The sequence below is a fragment of the Vitis riparia genome, chromosome 1 (genome assembly GCF_004353265.1).
Source record: "Vitis riparia cultivar Riparia Gloire de Montpellier isolate 1030 chromosome 1, EGFV_Vit.rip_1.0, whole genome shotgun sequence".
Lineage (NCBI taxonomy): Eukaryota > Viridiplantae > Streptophyta > Magnoliopsida > Vitales > Vitaceae > Vitis > Vitis riparia.
Window position 1 is genome coordinate 1,668,621 of NC_048431.1, and position 23,734 is coordinate 1,692,354.

General features: G+C 34.5%; 4 protein-coding genes across 12 annotated transcripts; 2 read left to right on the forward strand and 2 right to left on the reverse strand.

Moving 5' to 3' along the window:
* Nucleotides 1–1,554: 1,554 nt before the first annotated feature.
* LOC117909719 lies at nucleotides 1,555–6,873 on the forward strand. Of its 5 annotated transcripts, none has more exons than XM_034823809.1 (4): nucleotides 1,555–2,053; nucleotides 2,152–2,272; nucleotides 3,658–3,740; nucleotides 3,823–3,992. In XM_034823809.1, the coding sequence occupies exons 1-4, from the start codon at nucleotides 2,023–2,025 to the stop codon at nucleotides 3,903–3,905; spliced, it is 318 nt and encodes a 105-aa protein (XP_034679700.1). In that variant the 5' UTR covers nucleotides 1,555–2,022; the 3' UTR covers nucleotides 3,906–3,992. The 5 variants fall into 5 exon arrangements, 1 of the variants encoding a protein (XP_034679700.1); XR_004650473.1 differs by adding an exon at nucleotides 4,492–4,686 and having other exon boundaries at nucleotides 1,558–2,272; nucleotides 3,823–4,035; XR_004650477.1 differs by adding an exon at nucleotides 4,495–4,686 and having other exon boundaries at nucleotides 1,558–2,272; nucleotides 3,823–4,035.
* LOC117909387 (protein NARROW LEAF 1-like) lies at nucleotides 6,498–15,069 on the reverse strand. 5 transcript variants are annotated; one of them, XM_034823658.1, is made up of 8 exons: nucleotides 14,849–15,069; nucleotides 14,630–14,721; nucleotides 14,335–14,463; nucleotides 13,101–13,606; nucleotides 12,413–12,556; nucleotides 9,656–9,896; nucleotides 7,807–8,307; nucleotides 6,498–7,308 (listed from the first exon to the last, which is right to left on the reverse strand). In XM_034823658.1, the coding sequence occupies exons 4-8, from the start codon at nucleotides 13,593–13,595 to the stop codon at nucleotides 6,899–6,901; spliced, it is 1,791 nt and encodes a 596-aa protein (XP_034679549.1). In that variant the 5' UTR covers nucleotides 13,596–13,606; nucleotides 14,335–14,463; nucleotides 14,630–14,721; nucleotides 14,849–15,069; the 3' UTR covers nucleotides 6,498–6,898. The 5 variants fall into 5 exon arrangements, with proteins under 5 accessions (XP_034679549.1, XP_034679471.1, XP_034679625.1 ...); XM_034823580.1 differs by lacking the exon at nucleotides 14,335–14,463 and having other exon boundaries at nucleotides 14,849–15,068; XM_034823734.1 differs by lacking the exons at nucleotides 14,630–14,721; nucleotides 14,849–15,069 and having other exon boundaries at nucleotides 14,335–14,614.
* Nucleotides 15,070–17,319: 2,250 nt separating this feature from the next.
* LOC117923543 lies at nucleotides 17,320–17,757 on the forward strand. Its single transcript, XM_034841887.1, has one exon. It carries the CDS (start codon nucleotides 17,345–17,347, stop codon nucleotides 17,639–17,641), a length of 297 nt encoding a protein of 98 aa, XP_034697778.1. The 5' UTR covers nucleotides 17,320–17,344; the 3' UTR covers nucleotides 17,642–17,757.
* A 716-nt stretch (nucleotides 17,758–18,473) lies between these two features.
* LOC117911326 (glutathionyl-hydroquinone reductase YqjG-like) lies at nucleotides 18,474–23,550 on the reverse strand. The gene is made up of 7 exons (XM_034825653.1): nucleotides 23,399–23,550; nucleotides 22,917–23,027; nucleotides 21,218–21,442; nucleotides 20,956–21,132; nucleotides 20,631–20,855; nucleotides 20,405–20,533; nucleotides 18,474–18,885 (listed from the first exon to the last, which is right to left on the reverse strand). The coding sequence occupies exons 2-7, from the start codon at nucleotides 23,007–23,009 to the stop codon at nucleotides 18,652–18,654; spliced, it is 1,083 nt and encodes a 360-aa protein (XP_034681544.1). The 5' UTR covers nucleotides 23,010–23,027; nucleotides 23,399–23,550; the 3' UTR covers nucleotides 18,474–18,651.
* Between the last annotated feature and the right edge of the window lie 184 nt (nucleotides 23,551–23,734).

The window sequence follows — 23,734 nt, forward strand, 5'->3', positions numbered from 1 at the left end:
ATGTAAGCTAAGTTTATTAATTTCTTCTCATCATCTTGCAAACAGAAAAAAAATTTCCTATGGTCAAGCCATTAATGGAAGTGTGCAGATCTGTCCAAAGAATCAAATATTTGATTTTTTTATTTTTTTAATGATACTGGTTTTATTATTTATTTTGATTTTTTTTAAAAAAAGGGGAATGACCCATGAAATGATTTCAAATTTTCTATGTGAAAATGAGATCTCAATTAATTGTATAAAGGTAGATCTGATCATGGGCCAGCTGCTAGCATGGTGTTCTCAAAAGAAAATTGGAAGTTTCTTGATTTTGTATTTTTCTTTAGATGAAATCTTTGGGAAATTGATTATGATCACAAAAACCCATTTGAGATAATGGGTTGTGTCCATAGCTAATGAACCTGAACCATTGACAGTAGCCCTTGAACAAATACTTAAAACAGTGGGACAAACAAAAGGCATCTGCAAACCCTATCTATTGAGTATAATAATCAAATAATAAAACAAGTGGGACCAAACATGTAAGGGAGGGAAAAAAAAAAAGAATGAAAAAGAAAAAACCCTGAAATAATTAATGAGGAAAAAGAAACCCTAATCTGGACAGCTTTATTCACAACCACCACTAGTATACCAACCTTAATCAAATGAAGTTTCAACTCTCTTAGCTAACTTACAAAGCATAACCATGTGACACTACCCATTAATCAGAGTGTAAAGAAAGGTGTGGTGGTCCTTCTCTTCCATTAGGGCTTGTCTACATGTCATTGTTTGTCAACCATAAGACACCAAAGACAGAAGAACCACCCAAAGCTAAAGACAAAAGGATATGCCCTCAACTGATTCCACCAACCTGGCCAATACATACCATTCATAAAAATAATGAAACAGTAATATTTGTTGCATGTTGGACTAGTAGTCCTGCAATGGAGGCTAGTACTCAATGTGGGGGTGTCTCCATTTTCTATGGAGAGACTACCATGGCCTCTTCTAGTAATTGCTTTTTCTGTGAGAGTACTACCCTAACCTAAATCTCCATAAAAAATTAACACTAGATCACTGCCAAACAACATGAAATGAAAGCCATTACTGTATGTAACTTGTCCTCAAGTGCTTGGAGGACCTTCTAGTCCTCTAGGTTGAGGACATTGCCCATGTTATCAAGCAACTCCTAATTAACCCTATTAATACAATGCCCCACCAAACCGCCCTAAAATACATTATCCTAACCCTAACGACTTTAATTAACCAATGAATTGAATTGAACATGACTTAGGTGAATCATGATTTTATGCTTTTCCAGAGAAACAAAAGGGAAAGAACAAAGTCCTTGATCTGAACTGGACCGAATCTCAGTTCCAAATTCAGTTATATATATATATATATGTATCATCATTTAATTTTACGAAAATTAATTGTAGACAAAATCATGGATTATCACTACAAGTTGGATTAGGGATTGGTTTCTTTTTACCATGTCAAAGAGGACCAGTGGTCCCTTGTAGAAAACTTGGGAGAGAGAGAGAGGCAGAGAAAGGGGGCAATGGGTCAATGTCAATAGCTGTAAGAAAGCACCAAAACCCTCCATTAAAAACTCCATGTATGACACTGTACCAAAGAAGAGGAGCGAGCTGGTGCATTTATATAGGTGGGGAGGTAGTCACGAGGGCTATCTAGCTACATCTTCCCTCCAAAAACATGCATGGCTCGCGTTGTTTGCAGCCACCATCTCTCTCCCTTTGTCCATCAATCTTCTTTGAGAGCCAAGGCTGAAGTACTACTACTTCCCTTCACTGCCGCACAAACCCTATTCGCCATTTTGGTTCATCCCATATGCGTCCTATGTTGGTTTGAGAGGTTGAAGCTGCCAGCATGATCTGGTGAAACAAACACCATCTCTTTCTTCTCTAACCCCATGTCTGGATTTGTCCACCGATCCATTCTTATAGACCAGGCCGCCTGTTTCCCATGTAGTGATCGATAATTAGGCCGAGGGTTTTCACTTTTTACTGGGATCTAATCCTTAGGATGGATGTTTGTATGGGTGGTATATATCATGGTGAGGTCTGTTTTCTATTTTAATTCTAATGGGGTTTTGATTTAGCTGAGGGGGTATAATTCATAGCCTAATTCCAAAACCTAACTCCATAGAGATAGGGTTCCATGATCAGGTCATCTTGCAGCTTCAATCACTCACTCACCGACAAACGAAGATCGATCCAACTCCTTCAATCCAGCTCTTGAGGGGATTTCCCTCCCACGACTACCTCATATCCAGGTAATTAATTCTTCATCTACTTACGCTTGACGCATTAGATTCTTTGGTTTTAAGTCTCAAACTGATCTCTGATCATATGCACTTAATTTTCTCATTCAAGTCACTGTTTCCATGCCTCATACATACATAAATACTCATATACATACATACATATACTCAGAAAGTATCCCTCCCAAGCACGCATCTCCCTTTCCAAGTCAAAGCTTGATGAATTTCCTACTTACCCAACACCAAACCCTACCTATTAATCATACAAAATGTCAAGGCAATGTATTTATCTTACACCTTCCCCACTTTTCCAATTCATTTTCTTCATCTCTGATCTCATGTGTGAGTTTGTCTTCACCTTGAAAGTAACATCTAGAATCAACATGTAAAACAAATTTTCAAAACACAAGAAAGACGCGTTGTTAGACAGCGGATTAGCAGTATAATATTCAATTAGTTTTTACAATGGCACATAAATTATAAGATTAAGTACTTTGTTTTCTATATATGATTCATCACTTAATTTATGGTCCCTAAATTTCTAGCTGGTAACCTCGTTGTCCGTTGCGTCTATTAGGACACAGCTTTTTGAGAGACAAACAGGATAGGAGACAAAAGAATATGATCTTGGTGTATCTTTGTCCTTGTCATATACTGCTCTAGGGCTCCATTTGATGCTCATGACCTACCGATTTAAAGTGTACTGTGACTACTTTCAACTGCTCCATCATTGTATATCATACAAATCCTGGTTAAATTTGAGTCAAGTTTAAACATGTAAACCCAGATATAATTGGATCATTATCGCTAAATCTTGTACCAAAACACATCATTTTAGGAAGTCATTTGTTTAGACTTTTGGTTAATCTTCTATATGTATTCTAAGTTTGATATCAAATTAATTACTCCATTGTAGTGTCTATATAGCAATGAAGGAGACTGTTTACTTCAATTTTTTCATTAATTAGCCCGTGTTCATAATAAGGGCATTCCAAAATTTCAATAAAAAGGTAAAGTCATGATATAGGAGTCTTAAAAGGCTTTTAACAATATATATAGGAGTTTATAAAGGAATTAGTCAAATGCTGTGAGTTGGGATCTTGTGGGAACTGGGAAACTTAGGCTCTATTGATTTGAATCTCAGGAAAATGGGAGAAAAGGAAAGGAAAAATGATAAGAAATTTGCTTTCTTCACTTCTCTTCCCAACTACTTTCCTTCCTTTCATTCTTTCCAAGAACCAAAAGGAACATATAAAGTCTACAAGGATTATGGATGAATAAGTATAGAGTGCATACAAATTAATCTACCAACAGTTCAATCTCTCTTCGGGCGCTCGTAATTTACTGGACATCAATATCATTATCGCTAGCTGGAAATTAATCGTATCATTAACCAGGTTCTCGAGCCAAGTGAGCTATGATCATCAAGAACTGATCAAGGCCAGTCATCTATACTTTACTTCAGCATCATCCAACAAAGGTCTGTTGCTTTTCGGTTTAATTAATTTCCCCAACATGTTTAAGTAACAAGTAGCTGCCATTGATTTCTACATGACATGCAGGTAGCATCCCCCATTGGAGTCAAAAAGCAGAAGGCAACTGCAATTTAACTGAGTCAGAAAACATCCATGTCTATAGGTTATAAGCCATATGAACAAGTGGATTGAATAGAGAACATGAGTTATTTCAATGGTGGGATTCAGCTATATATATGTATGGAAAAAATGAAAAACTGAAGACCATTGGGAGGAGAGGATTGAGGCAAAAATTCACAGGTATGATTCTTAATTATTCCTGGTTGAAATACGTAGATATTTTCTGGGACATGGTGGAAACTAAAGCATGTGGTGGGGGGACAATTAACAAGAAATGATACACTAATCTTAGGGGGGGACAATAATCAACAGACTTGGACACAATCATTTGGCTTGTTGAATGTTAACTTAATTGTTTTGTTGACCACTTTGTCTAGCAAAGCTATCCACCAATCCATCTATCCGTCCAAAAATTCAACTTATAGCATCAACCCTCCTCTATTATTGCTAATCACTGACTATATATATCATCTCAGATGTCGATTAACGAAACGACTCTACACCTAACTCACATGATAATATACACCTGTAGTAGTTAAAGGTCTCAATTATTCCTTCAACTGCTTAGAAATCTTAGGATATCACAAAGAAACTCTGAATTCTATGAGATTTATTGAACCTGTCATTCATTAGTAGCAGGCTATGCAGGATGGAACGGTTCAACTGTATTGTGTGCCATCATCATCATCATCATCACATCATCATCATCATCATCATCATCATCATATATATATATATATATATTTCTTATGAGTTTGTCCAAGGAACAGCTCAACCATTTGGCTCAATCTGATCATGTATGAATTATTAGTCTTATCATTATTATTATTATTATTAGTTGTCTATGACCACATGCATAACCATATGATCATATCCTCACTTTTTTCTTTCTCATTTGTGGTGTTCATTGATCTCTTATATATGTATCTTTTTGGGATGAGTCCAAACAGGGCCTTAGTGTTAATTTATGTGTAAATACAAATTGTGACTTTGGATTTGATGGGCTTAAAATCAATAGTGTGCGAAATCAATTTTATTACATAGAAATGATCTAAAAGCCAAGACAACCTTGATGGGTTCCATAGGTCTAAACCCAATGAGGACAAACTTAATCAAATTAGATGGGCCAAGTTTGGGTCATGTTGGGCTTCATCTGCCCGGGACCGGGCCCGGGCCCAACTATACAGTAGACCCAGTCGGCAAAATGATGCTCTCTCATGCTGTCATGCTATTTACTTTTAACACCATGAGGGATTGAAAGAATTACAAGATAAAAATGAAATGGTTTATAATGATTAGGGTGCGTTTGGCATGCGGAAATGGGCATGGGAAATGGGAATAGGAAATAATTAATTAAAAGAATAAAAAAAACCATATCTATTCCTCATTTTTTTCGTCTTAAAAAGTAACTCATTTTTTTACATAAATATCCCTCTACATATTAGTTATTTACATGTGTATTTTAAAATGAAAAATTATTTTTACAATAAAAAATAAGGGTATTTTTGTCCAAAATTGATATATTTTAGGATTAGAAATAAGAATAAAAATAAAAAATCATTCTTTGAATCCTCATCCTCCTTTGTACATAACTTTCTGCCCCACTTCTCCTATTCTCACTTGTACTCCCTGCTTTGAAAGTTTCTCAAAAGTGTTTTTTTTTTTTTTTTCTAACTATAAACAGTGTTGAATTAGTTTAATTAAGAAAATAATTGATTTCAAGTTTAAAGTTTTAATTGAATTTTGCAATGCCTTTAGAAAAAAATAAGTAAATTTATTTAAAATTTTAGCATTTTTAAGTCCTCTAAAAAAAAGGTCAAAATTGATAGCTATAATGTTTTATAGACATTTGAAAATTTTCACTTCATGGCTAATAATTTAGAGTTGGTTTTACCCAATTTAATACTAATATTTAAACCAAAGTGCCAAAAAAATCACTCTTTCATAACGTTGACAAGATGTCTAATATTTTTAATTTTTAAGGTTATGTTTGCTTTTTAAAAAATTTGAGAAAAAAATTTGGGAAAAAGAAAAAAGAAAAAAATAAAAATAAATAAAATAAATAAATTTAAAATCAATAAATTATTTTTATATATTACATTAACTTCATTTAATTTATTTTAGCTTTTTTATAAAAAAGATTAAATAATTTTAAAATATATAATAACTTATTTAAACTCTTCTATATAAAGATGAAATAATTTGAAAATGTATTAATTTATGATAAATTTTAATTATATTTGATTTTTTAGTATTTTTCATAGTAAAACCCATTATGACTTTAACATTTTTTTTAACTTAATGCTTTAAAATAACGACATATGTCACATGATCTAGAAGGAAAAACATTTTTCTTTTAAATTAAAAATGATAATAATATATTAATTAATTTTTATAATAAATAAATATAATTATCATAATTAATTAATTTGAAATAATTAAAATAAATTATTATAATAAAAATAATTATTTTTTTTACAAATTTAGGAGAATATCAAAAGAATTTCTTTCTACCACCAACTTTCCAATGATAATGGACTTTAATGTCATCCCTGGACAAAGGCTGATTTGATTCAGTTGAAACAGTTCTTGATGATTATTATGAAGAAAAAGAAGCTCACAAAAAGGATTCAGAACGAAGAGCAGGAGAAAATTAAATTTTTAGATTTTCTAACTTCTTCAAATAGCTGTTGGCACTCACTCTTTAGGAGTGCTTATGGTAACATTATAACTTAACCAAAATGATACAAATCAAAGAAGAAAAAAAAAAAAATACAATTACAGTCTAAATATTTTCTATTAGATATTGTATGACCCCACATATGTAAATCTATAGTTGTGATCTTAACCAAAACATTCAAAAATGAATAATACTCAACTGATCTAGTTGGAGCACCAACCTCATATTTCCCATGGCATACTCACATTTCAGGCTTTGAAGGCCACCATGATTTGTAACTAGGATGCAGAATCAGAAGAACTTCGTCGTGAGACCGGATTCCCTGGGCAGAATGAGTAGCTCCCTTTCTGCTTCATTTGGGGTTCAGTCAGCCTGCTTTCTTCTCTTTGGTTCGGGTTTGCCCAGCTGCAGGGAAACCGACATCTCTTCTTCAGAGGTATTCCTTAGTGCCCAGAGGTTTTTCAGTTCTGGGTTTTCCTGTTTGTTGTTCTGGTGTACTGGGGATTTCCCAGGGCAGCTGGGGATGAACTGGTGTTCTTCTACATTGGGAGCAGCTTCAACCCCTACTTCTATGTGGAACTCAGTGTGTATGAAGGATGGGAGCACTGCCTGCTGGGACTCACCTTCAATGGGGACCTGCTGGAGGTTTATACCAAGTGGCTCAAAGTTCTCCTCGGTTTTGTTTTTCAGCAGTAATGGTTCTGGTGGAGATGACTCTCCTACCGTAGAATCAATCCCTGCCGCTGAAGCATTTATTTGCTCATGCACTGCAGCTATATTGACAATGAACCATGAGAAAAACATCATCTGTATAGTCAGAAAACCCTTCTGCAGATCAATCTTTGCCTCAACTGTTATGACCAGTCTATAACCACTGTATTTATGGAAGGAAAAAAAAATTGCTAACTTTTGGCACTTGACTATCATATACTGTTTTTAATTGTAAATACCAAGCAAACTTGAAAGAAATCAAGTTCAAAAAACCACCCAGAAGGTAGAATTATAGACAAAGAAAGAAAGATTTTGCAAGGGATTTACCAAATACACAAACAGAAGGAGTCACTTCCATCTCTAAATTTTACAGTTTTGTGAGGTTCAATATCACAGTTCATACAATCATGCTATTTCAGTGAGAGGAGTTGATGCATATTCTATGAGACAGTTGCTTTTGACTGGGTAATAAACTTGCCTCTCCATTTAAAGGTAATCAAACATAAACAGGCTACCAAAAATAAATGCTAAAGATGATTTGGCGATTCAAAACTACAAACCTTGAAGCCCTTCGCTGGTTGTGATAAGATCAAGTTCGAGGAGGTCAAGAAGACGTCCAAGATCTACTCCACTAGTCCAATTCTCCGGGGGTTGACCAACTTTTAGTTTCAATCTGCCCCTGTTAGCTGTTCCTCCCCAAATAATCCCAACAGGCCGTGGCTTCTCCCCATTCTGACCCGTCAAGAGAATCAAGCTTCCGCTATCCCCTTCAAGGTCAAATGTCTGTTGGTTCTCACCAACAACTAGAAAATCGGTAAAGAAACAAATCCCTTTCTCATCATTGTACTCTAGGGCATAGGCCATTATGGTCCCAGTAGTCAATCCAGAGCTTCTTCCAACTTTCACCACTTGCCTCCCAATTAGACTGTTGATTGGAGATTGCAAGTCTATGATGTTGACGTCACCGATCTCACCTACACCTTTAACTGTTGTTGTTACGTTGGAGACATTAAAATCGTCAGCAAACGGAATAAAGGCTCCATCCGCACGCACAAATGTCTCTGCAGAGGCACCAAATCGTGATGGGCATGGGTGCGGGTTAGGATACAACAAGAAACTAACTAGCACATATATGAAATTAAAGATCACCATACTTCAATCTATTATTTGAATGCGCAAGAGACAAATCCAACCTTACTATTAGGCAACAAAAATAAACCAAGATATCTGTCAAGCAAGCTTAATAAGTTAAGCCAAGCAAGAAAGCTCGATGGTCCAAACTATCAGATTGAAGAGGATCTTTCAAAGTTAGGATGCCAGAATAGAGGAAATGCTTCATTCCTTTCCACTGCAATAAATGCTCTACCTGGGAGCTGAATTGGAGCCACAAAAATTAACGAGTCTAGCCTAGTCTCCTAAGATGAGATAAGCCAATATATTTTGCCCCAATGGTTCTTGTGGATTAACCATGTCTTCCCTAGAAAATGACAAAGTGGGACTGATAGAGTGGAAAGTGGTTTGAATGCAAATAAATTGGTCCGAACCAAGGCCAGAAAAACCCCACCCAGTTTGGTTTCAGGTGTTTTTTTCTTTTCTTGTCCTTTTTCCACGGTTGGTTCTAGGTTGAGATACAGTGTAAACCAACTTGATGTTTGGTTAGGTTAGCATTGAAACTTTGCTAAAATTATTGAAAAAGTAGACACTGTTGATTTGAAAGTCACAAAGCTAAAGTCCTGATATACCAAATAGAAACCAAATCTATGTTATGAGAAAACAAATATGGAGTTAACTGGTTAAGTTGTGCAGGGTTTGGATTGATTGTCTTGATTTTGATCCTGACAAGGCTGCCAATTGGGGCAAATGCTCTTAAGGTGCAGATCAGGTCAGTTTAAATGCTGAATCAACCTACCCTAACTGGGTTACTCCCTAGCTTAAAACACGTCATTCATATGTTGACCAAAGAGATCCCTAAATGGAGCCCACTAGATGTTTGTCCCACCCCTGATCCCTTTTTTTTTGGGGGGTGGGGGGTGGGGGGCTTCAAATCCGTCTCCTTCAAGTAATTTCTTCAATTAACAATCATTTCCACCAAAAAGTGTTAGTGAAACCTTTATTGACTTAGTAGAATTAGGGCACTAGAAGAGTGACTCATACATTGACAACATGCTTGCTCACAATCAGAAGTGTATTCTTTTTTGTCCTTTTTTTGGTTGCTGGGCTTTAATTTTGTATCTTCAAAAAATTTCTCCAATCAATGATCAGTTCCACAAATGGTTAGTGTACCTTTATTGACTTAACAAAATAAGGGTGCTAGATGAATGATTCATGCACTCAGAACTCGCTTGCTCACAATGAGAAGTGTTGACAGAGTAGATACAAAACAATACTTATAATTTGGAACTACATTACCTGGGTTTGTTCCGGCAAAGATGCCGTACCAAAGATCATCTGTGATGAACGATGTTGCCCTCTCCACTGCACCCAGATACACCCCAGGTCCAAGGCTGGGTGGCAGAGGATGAAACATTTTCTGGCTTGGATAGTCCAAATCAACTGCCACATGCCGATTTGTGAGGAAACCAACCTGTTGGTTTCCTGTTCGGCTTTTTACAATAGCACCCAAGGTTCCGTATGTTTCTTGGCTTGCAACCTGCATGGACAAGAAGCAATTGGGCAATTTGAAAAAAGCAATGATGAAGATACAAGCAATGGAATGTGTAAACAGATTCCTGTTGACAAGGTTCAGGTGTAAAAGGCATTACAAAATCAGGAAAAAGTATCAAACTTATTCCCTCCAAAGAGACAAAAATCAATTGGAATTAAAAACAAAAATTATTGGAAAGATATCCAAATGTAGCAGAACGTACTATCCTGACAAGGAAATGATTTTTCATTTATTTACTGGAGAAAAGTTGATAGGGATAAATTATATTTTTCTTTTCCAAATTCTAAAGTCACCTCTATGCATTACTCAGCTGACACAATTTCATGCAAGTCGGGAGATTAGAAAAGTAATGAATCTTGACATGGTTGAAAACCTTGCACATATTAAACCAAGTGCAAGATGATCATTTCACAGCCAAAAGCAATATATATCAGAAGACAGGATATAAAGGCAAAATTGAACCATACAATTGATTCAGAATCAAAACTGATACAAGAAATCCATGCATTACCCGTATTATGCAACAGAATGGAACTAAAGAAAGAGTCACAAAACCAAGTACAGAACATTCCATAGACGACTAAGTTCAAGAATGCATTCTAGCTTCATACCAAGTATGCAAACTTACTATGGATAGAAATGTAAACCCAGGTTAAATTGGACTCCAGCATGGGTATCAGGTGCAGGGAAGAAACCCAAAGTAAAAAATCAGCTAGTTGAGGTTCCTCCAAACGGCTCTAAAAGCATACAAATATGGGTATGAATCACTGCTGTAATTCATTGGAGGAAACTGGGTCAATCATGGTAGATAGTTGGCTATTCAATTGCGACCTCAGCAACAATCTTGTAGGCTAACCCAAAAATATGTATTCCTCATCTGCCTTTCAACTATAGACTAAAGCTTTATCCCAAATCCATTACAATAACAGGTATAAAGTCGAAAAGGAAACAAGTAGTTGCTAGATGAGAAGATTCTTCTCATTGATTTAAGTAGGAATTTTTCACCCAACTCTAAATTGTCAGTTCCATCATCCATGCAGTGATGATTCTTCTCAGCATGGATTTGCGATGCTGCACTAAATCCTTCTCATTTTTGTTTCTAGTCTTTTCATAAGTGATAACAGCATAAGAGGGGAAAAGGGAGGAAAACTAATATAGAGGTCAAAAATTTTATCTTAAGCCATAAAAACAATCCTTTTTTAAAAGGAAAAAAAAAAAATCCTGCTATTAAAATGAAAAATAAAAAAATCAAATCAAATTAAATTACATAATTCAGGTTCCCTGGTATTCTATTTTGCATTTTACTTGCTTTTGCATTCATGTATTTGAAATGGATTTTACCTTGCATCCCATGCAAGTTTGAATGTCAAACAAATCTTAATCTTTTAAGAATGGACTCAATTTTACAACAGTGAATAAAAGAGGAGTACTATGTCTATTGATTTTTGGATTTGGAATCAAGCTATTGATGCAGACTCACAGGGGATAAGTTTTTGTGATGTTTAAAGACTACATAGTTGTAAATGACTGCCAGACTAATAAATAAGATATTGACTAGTTGAAGGAGCTACATTTGTCGTGCAGATGAAAATTTAAAAGCCACCTAATCATATGCATATTTCAAGTAAGGGAAGAGGAGTCGCATTCGGATATCACACACAATGAAAATTTTCATTCAGTTCCATCCCATTTGAAGTCACAAAGGCATCTTCAAGAATGGAGACATTAATATGAAACCCTGAAGCCACAATGACAATTGCAGTTATAAAACCCAACAAACCCATGAGATTCAATTGGAAGGGCAAATTAAGATTTCCATTGTTAATAGGTTTATGATTATATAACCAATTAACAACTTCCCATCACTTGTTCTTTCTTCTACTCCATATAATGCATGTTTTCCTTTAACCTTTCAGAGGAAGAATACAGTAACGTTCTTTGCCTTTTGATGAAAACTATCCAAGTAGAGGTTTACATAGTAGTACTCTTACTTTAATCATAAGAAGAAAGACAACTTTTTGTCACCCAAGTGACTCCTGTCAGAAGACTCGGGTTCAAGCGTGCCATGCTAATTTAGGGTTATTTTCCATAGAAGTAGTATGCTGCAGAGGAGCTTTGCCTATCAGAATGGGTAACAAAAGTACTCAAGCTTCATCAATAAAGAATTCTTCATACATCATAATCTGAGAAAAAACACAGCCAAGTTCCAATAAACCAACTAGTCTCCATTTATTTAATCTTCCAACAACTAAAAACTAAGAAATCCATTATCAAGAAAGGGGGCCTACTTACATGTACAACCCCAGGATTTGTTTTATCAATTAGTTCCAGTAACATTTGAACAAATAAGTTACATCCCGAAGTCTTACCCATGCATTAATAGTCCTCATCGATACTCTATCCATTACTTGCATCCAAGATACATGATGTATTTGTTACATATAAATCAGCACTTTCCCCATCATTTAACAAGTCAAGTTGGCAATAGAGAAACAAGATACCTGGGAACCAGAACCAATGCACAGATCACTTCCTCGCAAGCCATCGACAAGTTCAGTATACAATTGTTCTTTGGGTGTTGGTGCAGGTGCACCATAGTAAGAGAATTCCACAACATCCACATCACACCATACGCCTCCTGGTCCCTGCTCAATAGATTTAAAGGCATTTCAACTTCCAAGAAAACTTGAACAATATCCAAGTTTAGTTTCCCTGTCAAGATATGAACCATACCAAGTTGCAGTAGTTTGGCAAAATCTTGAACAGTATCCCAAAATTTCAGACTTAGGCCTAGGACTCAAGTAGACAATTTAAAAGATGCTAGCAATCTATATAAATTTACATTAAAATCACTGTTGTATTAAAGTCACTTCATGCCCATAACCACTCTTCCTCCAACTAAATAGAGAAGCAATAAATAAACCAATGTTGGAGATTGAAGGAAGGAAAATAAATTATGCTATGTAAAATTTGGGTTAGCAGATTTCTTTCTTTCTTTCTTTCTTTTTTTCTCTTCTTTCTATTTCTACCCCAAGAATCCAACATGTATAACATTTGATTTAATAAAAAGATCTTCTTTTCGTTTCCTATGTTTTCTTGACAGGCACACAAAGGGGAAAGTATAGAAGTCTGCAGATGAGGACCATATTAAACCCAAAGTAAAGACAAGCACCAGTGTCCTTTCCTCACCTCCAGGGCTGCTGGTAGACATTGGATGTGATTGAGCCATTGCCGATGAACTTTTCGTGCAACAAAAACCAGAATGGCTGGTATTTCTGTCAACACACCTTGTCGAATCCTAAACCCAATTGCCGTGCCAAGACTAAAACGACGCAATATTTTGCTATGAAATGCCCTAATTGTCATCAGCTCAAGCAAGGTCGTAGCTTGCTGTCCAGTTGGCAACCGCCCAAGAGTTTCTGGCAATACCCCCTTCTGAAGGTTCCCAAAATAGTTTGCTCTATCTTCAGCCGCATCATTTAATCTACTTGAAGTAGGCCATGAGAAGTATGCAGCATTGCTTTCAGAGAGCTGGCCACCGGATGCAAAAGCTTGAAGTGGTGGTGGGCTCGGCGACGGCAGATTAGGATGATTGCAGTAATTTCTTTCCAAATCCAGAGCTGATTCCTCTGATTGTATAGATCCAGAGTGATGAAATCTCAAATCCAATCTGGTCCTGTCCATTTTCAGCACTCCTGATTGCAGTGGGGAGATGAAATGTTTCTTAAATTGAAATACAGCCTAACAGCCCCAAATATAAATTCAATACCTCCACCCTTTTTCTATAATCAATCATAAGATATAAGAAATGATAATCTCTAATAGCAACTACACAATTCCGAAAAGATTAGAGGGAAATATGTGCGTTCATCACTGAGAAATTTCGCCATAAGTATGAATAATTTTATGATCCTAACAATTTGTTCCAACATGATCAAGATAAAATAAACCTCAACAATCGATTGAAAAAAAAAAGCAACATATCCACAGAGGCACAGTTCTACCTATAAGACTAAGAAAACACTTCTAGCAACAGAAAAAGGAAAGAAATAAACTACTATATGAGAACCATACCAGCTACATATCCTGATAATTCATGAAGATTGAGAAAATAAGGGCAGAAATCAACAGCCAACAAGTGGAAAGACACAAGTACAGTGCTTGAGAATAAGAAAGAAACAAAGGTCAACAAGAAACCCATGTGGCCCCCTCTTCAGAGAGAAAATAATAAAAGGTTAAACAGAATGTAAATCATGGGCGGTTGAAACAAGCACTGGAACTCTTTAAAGGAGCACAAAATTAGCAGCTCAACATCTGATCCAAGCTCAGAGGGGTACAAAAATAAGTGATGGGGTAGCTAAAGAAATAAAGTTTACCAGTGAAAATGGAAATTTAATGCAAACCCAGAAAGGAAAATTATCACCTTTGCAGGTTGCATGCACTCAGGCAAAGAGGACAAACTATGCAGCTGAACAGCTAGAGAGAGAAGGGAGCAAACCCACTTGAAATAAAAAGTTGAAAAGTGCCTCTAAAATCAGATTGAAGAAACAACCTTGAAATGGGTAATTGAAAAAAATGAGCAAACCACCCAAAGTAGTGAGAGAAGAAAGAAATCAAACCCAGGAAGCAGAAAGTATCCAGTTCACAGATTGGGCAAAACCCAGATAAAACAGGAGAAGAAAACAGGATCTTGAAAGCCAATTCATATGAAAACTTACCAACCAGCAATGGTGGAGCTGTAGATGGAGGATTCAGAACCAAGCCCCTTGAAGATTCTCATGCCCTAGTACAGATTTTCTACCAAACCCATCTGCCAGATCATATGGTATTATAGATTACAGAATCTCTTCATCAAAACTAAAAATGAATAAACAAATAAACAAATACTTATATTGCCTGTCTGCATAGAAATTAGAAGGGTGTGTGGAAAAATGTACCAGAGAGAGAAACGCATAAAATATCCTTCAGTTATTGTTGTATTTGTACAAGAAGAACTAAGAAACTGTTCAATAATGAATTTTTGGTCACCCCCCCTCTTTTTTTCCTTTCTCCCTTTTTGCAGTTTTTATCTTTTTCTTTTCTCCCTTCCCATTTCCCCCTTCCTGAAATTCTCTCTCATTTTGATTAATCACACTTTTCTGTGGGGCACAGAAAATTAAAATGGAGGAGCAATGGGAAAATTGATTTTTTTCTTGGATCCCATTGATATTTAGCCTGGTGGGGATAAGGCCCATTAGGGCCCCATCCATATTTGCTCCCCAAAAGTAGCACACTCTTCTCCAAATAATTCAATTCCCACCTATCTACAAGGGTCAAGTGTAAGGGGTTCATTTATTTTCTCCTTGTTTTGCACTTTTTCCTCATATATATTTTAACTCCTTCTAGATGTTGTTTTTCCTAATTTTCTCTCACCCTTGATTGAAAGCCTTTAATCTTTTAAACGGTTCTTCTCTCATATTGATTAATCACACTTCTCTGTGGGGGACAAACTCCCTCAAGTGTCATTACCACTTTCACTATTTTCCTTTAATGGGTTTATCTCAATAGGAGAAAGTAACCCCTTTTATATATTTTTTTAATTATTTTTCAAACCCCTTCCACATATTTCTATGATTCTCCATCTGGGGTTTTAATCTAAAGGTGGGTTGTGGGAGAATTAGAAGTGGGGCATAAAGGGAGGGGTTTAATCTAAAGATGGGTTTTGTAGGTGACACTATGGAAAAGAAGAATTCAAAGTGGGGCAGGAGGAAAAAAAGAAAAAAAAAAAAAAAAAAAAAAGAGCTGAGACAATCTCCTTATAGTGTCATTACCACTTTCACTATTTTCCCTGAATGGGTTTATCTCAATAGAAGAAAATTTTAATTTTTTAAGCCTATTATTCTCCCTCTCTGAGCTCTCTCTCTCTCTCATTGTCACATACTATCCCTGACATTATCCTCACATCTTGTCACTCACATCACCTTCATTCATATTTCAATTATCAAATAATGATCCTACTGCCTCCTCTCCTTTATTTTATATTATCATTTAAATGAGGATATGTTTCTATGTGTGTAAGCTTGGACTACTAAACAATGACACCCATATCAACTGACCAATTGTTATTTCTATTTTGGGTATTCTATATTTTGTTTGAAAATATTTTTAAAAATAAATTTGAAATATTTTTATATATTTTTTGAAAAATAATTCAAAATATAAAGAATATTTATAATTTTTTCACATAGAAGCACAATTTTTTATTTTTAAAATTTTGTTTATAAAAATAATTAAAATTTATTTCTAATAACTATTATCAAAAACTATTTTTAAAAATCGAAACTAAATAGCAAGACACATCCCCATAATCATAATCTAATTAAGATCTCATTTGATTACCTAAAAACAAATTTTGGACCATTTTATTCCAACTAGTAGGATAAAAAATAAAATAAAATAAAAATCTCTCTTTGTCTTTTGGGGTACTCATCATGAACCATTCAACTAGTTATAGAAAAATTATTAAGTATGGATTATTGTGAAGAATTTTTGTGGGCTTAGAGGATAGGGTGAGTCCATTTGTGAAGGTGATAAAAGGTAGTTGCTAATGTGATACACTTGGAGTTTTCTCAAGCTCACGCATGCACAAATGTTTTGAATTTTGGCCCAAAAGTCAAGGGTGTGCAGAAATCAATTTTCTGCATTGCAATTATTGGATCAATGTGCATCATCCCTTTAACATTATTTTTTTATTCATTTTTTCAACCCTCCCACTTGGTGAATGAATCCCGCACATTTCCATTCCTACCAAATGCATATATTTTCCATTTTTCCTTTTTATAAATAATATATATAATAAAAAATTTATCATAAATGATTAAAACTTTTTTAAAAAGTTCACAAATTTAAAAGGGAATTTTTAAAAAAATTATTTTCTTAATTTTAAAAATATTTTTAAATATATAATATTTATACATGCATACGTATTTTTATGTATTTTATATAAAAATTATATTTTAAAATAAAAAATGTATTATAAAAATTTAATTTTTTTTATTTATTAAAATTTTGTAATTAATATATTAATTATATATTTATGACATCATATCACAATCCCACCATTAATTAGACTATTAAATTATAAATTTTTTCAATTTATTTTATACGATTGTGAAAACATGAAACTCCCAAGAAAAAGCCTTAAATTAACACATTTTTGTTTTCAATGAAAAATTAAAAATATCAAAATTGTAATTTTGCTTTATAAAAATACTTTTAAAACTCAATTTTCAAATAACAAATTAAGAAAAAATAATAATTTTTTAAGAAGTAAAAAGAGAATGGAAAAAGACTTTTTACTCCGTATCACGGACATTCAATCCACGAATCTACATGATATATGATTTGTCCCATCACATTATTTTTTTATATTATCAAGCGTTTTGATCATCTCCATGCCTCCGCAGGACCCACCAATGACGCCACCGACCCACCGAGTCCAACTTACCGGCTGCGAGCGGCTCCATCAGGCGTTGTGCGAGTGCCACCGCCGGATCGCAGCGGGGCCGGCCAGGGACGCCGCCTGTCGCCACCTGAACCGGTCGCTGGCGGAGTGCATGGTGGCGCTGGCGTGCCCCGCGGAGTCGGAGGCAGTCCGGAGCCTGTGCTCCAGCGGCGGCACCGCTTTGAAACGGTCGCAGTGCCAGCAAGCGCAGCTCTCTCTCGCGGTGTGCCTCTCTTCTCATCAATGATACTCCGAAAACCCTAACCCTAGTTTTGTTCCGATGTGAATTATCGATCTTGCTTCGCTTGTAATATTCTTGTTTGAACTTTCAATACAATTCGATTTTATTTTTATTTTTCAAAACTGATGGAATCAGTGCTGTTTGTGAGGGATCGCGGTTGGTGAGTAGGAGTCTAGCAGAACGCTGAATCTACGATCGATGCCTAAATTTGTGAATTAAGGTTTCAAAATCTCTAGGAAAATTTGCAGACCTCAATTGTACATGTCATAGCGGTTGAAATCATCGATGATTGAAAAGAAAGGAATGAAAAAATAAATAAAATTAAAAATAAGTTTGCATATACTTTCCACTTTTTGTTTTTCCAAAAAAAACAAAACAAAACAAAAAAACAAAAAAATTCCTTAAAAATGAGTGGCTGACTGACAACTGTTTTTAAAAACAGATTTTTATCCTTCGAAATAAAAAACATATAAAAGAGGACAACCAAAACCCGCTTTCTTTTAAAAAAAACATAGAATGATTAAAAATAAATCAGTATATATAAAAAATATTTTTAAAATATTGAAAATAAGTTAAAAATATTTTAAATTCCTAAATAATTTTTTTTATAAAAATTAGAAAAGGATTTTCAAAAATTGGTCTTAAAAATTAATTTTCAGAATTAAAACTGTTACAAAAATGTATAAATTTGTTTTAAAATAATTTTTAAAAACCACTAACAAAACTTTTTAAATTTTATGTTAAAATTATTATTTTTTATTTTTAAAAGCAAAAAATAAGATACACTTTGTAGGTATATTGTCAAATGGGATCTCAAACCTAGGTATTAACCAGATAATGCATAATTTTATTTTTATTTTTATTTTTATAAACCATGGGGATCCAAACCTCGGGATATTGACTGCACCACAACAACCAGCGTCGGGTAAAAAGACGAGATAATGCGTACCAAAGCATGTTAAAACCAGAAACCAGAGAAGCAGAAAACTTCAGTTATGCAGGAAGAAGAGTGGATTCTAAATAGAAAACTTAGCTCTATCATGGGGAGAGGAGTAGTCTAGATGAGAGCCGATGGGGATGATGCCAAGTGGATCGATGGAAGGATGGCTTCCATAGTAGTTGCGCTTGATGTGATCCATGTTCACTGTGCTGCTCATGCCTGGGATTTGGAAAATGTCTTTGCTGTAATTCAACAGATTCTGATATTCCCGTATCAGTTTCTTGTTGCATTTGAAGTGAACCGCATAAACCTGCATGATGTATAGCAACGGTTAGCAACTGATTTTGAAAACACTTTTTAAATTTAAAAAGCATATTTAAAGAAATTTCAGGGGGGCATATGGGCATGCACGGGATCCGCCAGTGTTTGAAATATCGGGATATTTTGCATCGTCCAAATTTCGGTTCACCGATATTTCTCAAAATTTCCCAATTTTTTCGGGAAGTCAACGCTGTCACCTCGGTATATTTTGCATCGCCACAAAATTTCGGTTCACCGATAAAATTTCCCAATATTTCGGGAAGTCAACGCCGTCAACCCGCCTGCCCTTGCAAGCTACGACGCGTCTGCAAGCGTTGAGCTCAATTACCACTAGACCACGTTTATGTTTGTTAATATATATTCATAATCAATTTCTTAAACTTTATTATTAAAAGAATAAATTAATTAATTCTAATTGTTTTATTTTAAATTTTATTTATTTTATTAATAAAAGTATAAAAAAACTATTATTATAATTTTCTCAATAAGTCATTTTTATATTATTTATATGATAATTAAATATTAAAAAAAATTATATATACATCATCTTTATTGAATGCATTTAAATTAACTAAATTATAGTTTTAATATTAAATGTATCATTATTAATTTTATTAATCCTATTTTTAAAAATTATTATGAATTTACTTTTAAATTTCGTATATATATCCTTTTAATTTTATTTAATTTTAAATGTTTTTATTTTAAAATATTCAAAAAATTACTAAAATATAAAAAAAATAATGAAATTCTAATATTTTATAAATTAAAATTAATTTGATAACATAAATAATAAATTATTAAAACGGATATATTATTGTTTATCGATATTTTTCTCCATTATACTTTTATTAATTATACTTATATATTTGTGTTAAAATATCCACCGATATTTGTGTCAAAATATCCAAAGATATTTGTCTCAAAATATTTACAGATATTTGTGTTAAAATATCTATTAATATTTCTGGTATATCTGTAAAATCCAAATACCATATATCCGTCTTTCCCAATATTTCAAACCTTAGATCTACCCATGCAAATATTGCTTCTCCTAGTTGCTCTATTTTGACTTATGTATAAAACTTTTACAATACTAATATTATTCTTTGAAAAATATTGACTTCAGTTTTGGTTTCGACTTCAAACTAAAAATAGGAGGCCATTCCAAACAAGCCCCTACTTTGAAATGAGGAGAATAACACCATTTTTCAAAATTGAGCTCCCAAACAAAACTTTACTCCTGAAAACAATAAAGAACAAGTTTATAAAAAAATGGTCCTCAAAAACCAATTTTCAAGAACTATTTTCAAAAACATTGCTAAATAGGACCTCAGATTCTTAATATGATCTAAAAAAAAGGGAGAACGGGAATATTTCATTCGGTATATGGTTCTGTTGAATCATGAATGAAGCCATTTTTGACAGACCTTCCTAAAGGATGCAACTTTTTTCATACTTGTATGTAGCAAAGGGGTCAACAACTAGTGCATCGGTTTTAGCCTTACCTCATCAAATCTTATGAGAGTGACAAACAACCTTATATCAGCCTCGGACAGCAAGTTCCCACATATGTATCGTTGCTTGCTCAGTATCTCCTCACATCTATCTAAAGCTTCATATAGTTTTCCTACAGCCTGCAAAGCAGAAACAGTAAAAATCACTGAGGAATAGAAATCCTTTTCAAGAATTATTAAAAGTATGGAGGTTTTTCATTTGAATGGAAATGCTCACCTCATTGTAAGGCCCTTGCTTCTTAGCAAAACCACATTTATAAACCCCATTGTTTATCCTGTCATATATCCATTCATTAATCTCATCAATCTTGGGCTGCAAGTGAGGAGGATAAAGGTCCAGAGCTGCATTCTCTGCCATATCATTGAATTCAGAATTAAGCATGCGGATTATCTCTGAACTTTCGTTATTTACGATTGTTTTGAGTTTCTTATCCCATAGAACCTGTTAAAAACACAGAAATCCAATGAATAATTTGCAAGATTCAAACATAATCAAGAACTAATGAAAAGGAAAAAGAACTATAAATGTGAGCGATACGTACTGGAACAGAATATTTTCCAGTGTAGTTTGCGCTGGCCAGTTCATAAAGTTGCCGTATACTTCTTGCTCCATACAAGGGGTCGGGCTCAGCTCCTGGTTCTTCAGTTTCTGAAGCAGGAAAAGCCCATCCCATATGCTCATCACCGTCCTTTGTTCTTTCCCATTTGGATTTGACTGCCTGAGTAAGAGATGAATACACAGTTTCATGTAATTCAGTTATGACAATATGAATCTAACTATAAGAACTTTAGGATGTAATTTACCGTGAAAGCAATGACGTTGTCAAGTCCTTTGATCTTCAAGTATGAAAGGCACCTGCATGCCCAGGGACATGCATATGATATATAAAGATGATACCTTCCAGACTCTGCTGGGAAAGGGGCATTTGGATCCCGTGATATGACACTACGGAAAGCTGAAGGAGTTCTGGTAAAGGCACCAGATTCTGAAGTCTCATCTATTGAAGATAGAGCCATTCGAATAATGTGCTGATAATTATATGTCCAAAATCAGTTCAACTTCCCTTCATCTTGTATTTCAGAAGGATAAATAATAACTCAACCTCAAGCACCATAATCCCATCCTTAAAATCAGTATACGCGTTTTTTTATCCTTTTTAAGTAACCACTGTGTTATGTCCTCAACATCAACTTTTCCTGAGGCTTTCAGTCAGCTGTTACTAGTAGTCAACTCCCGACTGGATCCTTTTAGTGTGAGTAAAAGGTCACAGGTTGCCTAGCAGCAACTTAAAGGAGGTCAAAGCCACAGTCATGCCAATGAAGTTGCGGAAAATGCCAAATATGCAAAGCCACTTTCATATAACTTTTGAATCGATCAATTCATAACATTTGTTCTATTCTTTTCTCTCGAATTTTAATTTTTTTTTACCTTTTGATTCACTTTCATGGATTGCTTCTCTTGGATCTCAAACAAGTCACAAAATCAAGGAAAAACTAAAAATCACATGGAAGCTCAAGTAATAATAAGCAAACATCCTTCCTTCTTAAAGAGCTAACAATTCACCGAAAAATAAGCTATAGCCTATATAAAAATTACAACAACAAAGACCATATAGTGGTCCAGTTGGTCATGACAAGTTTTATCCCCTGAGAGTCTAATAACCCAAGAAGGAGTCAAATAATTGTGGAAAAATTATGAAAAAAGTAGGGCCACGGTTTACAACTAATGGGGTTAATTTCAATCTGTAGTCAAAATGCAAACAGATAGAACAATTGGAACCACAGGTTCACTCCCATAATTCAGCTGAACCCACTGAAATACATCTCAACCTGACTATAGCAAAGCACCAAAATTTTGGCTTACTTTCCAAATCATCTTCATGATTGCACAAAGGACAGTGCCATATCTTTTTCATTTTCTTTTTCTACATCCTCTCTACATTGAGGAATGATTACTGATATTGAAGTAAAAAAATACAATATATGAAACAAAAAAGAGAACAGAGATATATCTAACCTTATACAAAACATCCCCACAAGCCCCAAACAACCATAGGATCCTAGGACTTAAGTTCGAGCCAGGAAAGACGGAATATATACAATTTAGGATACAAATGAAATAAGCCCACTTTAAAAGTTTATGGAAACAACAACCCAGTATCCAAGACTTCTCAAAGAAGTGTTTATTTCATCATAATCAATTACTCTATGACACCAGTTCAATCACTCAAATTCCTCCACAATTCAGTATTTCTTGCAATTTCTTTCTCTTTTCCACAGTGGTAGATTTTCACAAACAATTCATCAAACTAAGACCAATCACGGATTAACATTCAGTCACAAACAACGAATAAAAGAAAGAATTCAATAAATAGAGGAGATCATCAACATCTAGAAAAACAAAAGAACAACAGCATAACACAGTTCCCTTTCTGTATGAATAGCAAGAATTCTATAGTAGATTAACTGAAACCATACTTGGAGAAGTTCAGACAATTTTTACCTTGAAAGGGGATCTGAAAGTAGGACACTTCTCCTTTGGACAAAGTGCTATTTGGGGTTTGGGAAGAAAAAGAGTCATCCTCTGAACGTCCATTTCACCACTTAAAAACAACTGATGAAAACATAAGGAAGAGACAAAACCAGAGCTTAAGCATTTCTCCTTTATTTATTATATGATTGATAATTGAAAAGCCCAAAGTTTTTCAATCAAATTGTGTTTCTCCTTTATTTATCTATAATTTCATACTACTGACTACTATTTTGGATGTATTTTTCTTGATGTGAAGAGCTAAAATGCAAATCAAAATTTCATTTTCACAAGCAAGACTGGCTATTTTTTTCCCATTCCTCACCTTTGATTCTTTCATAAAAACTGATTTTTTTCTCAAACTTTTAAGCACTGTTTGGTTGCTGGGAAAACTGAAGGAAAATAAAATCTTGGGTCTGATGTTACAATGGATTCAGAAAATGCAACAAACTCACCCCAAAAAATCCCAATAGTTGTATTGCGCTCAAACTCTTAGCTGAGTGGACCACCTAAATAATGAAACCCGTGGAGTTAAAGATTCACTTCACTTTTCCCACATCTTCTCAGCGACCAAACGGAGGCCCGCCATTTTGATCAATCGCGTGAAATCTACAGTAAGAGCAGGGAATGGTCAAACTTTTTTGTAAAATTTTCCAATAAAATATAGAAATAAATCGACGTCGTTTTAAGACAAAGAGATGTGTTTTCACGGCCAGAAGTTTAAAAAAAATAAATTTTGAATACGAGAATAAATGCAATCCAATTCAAAAGATAAAATATATATTACTTTG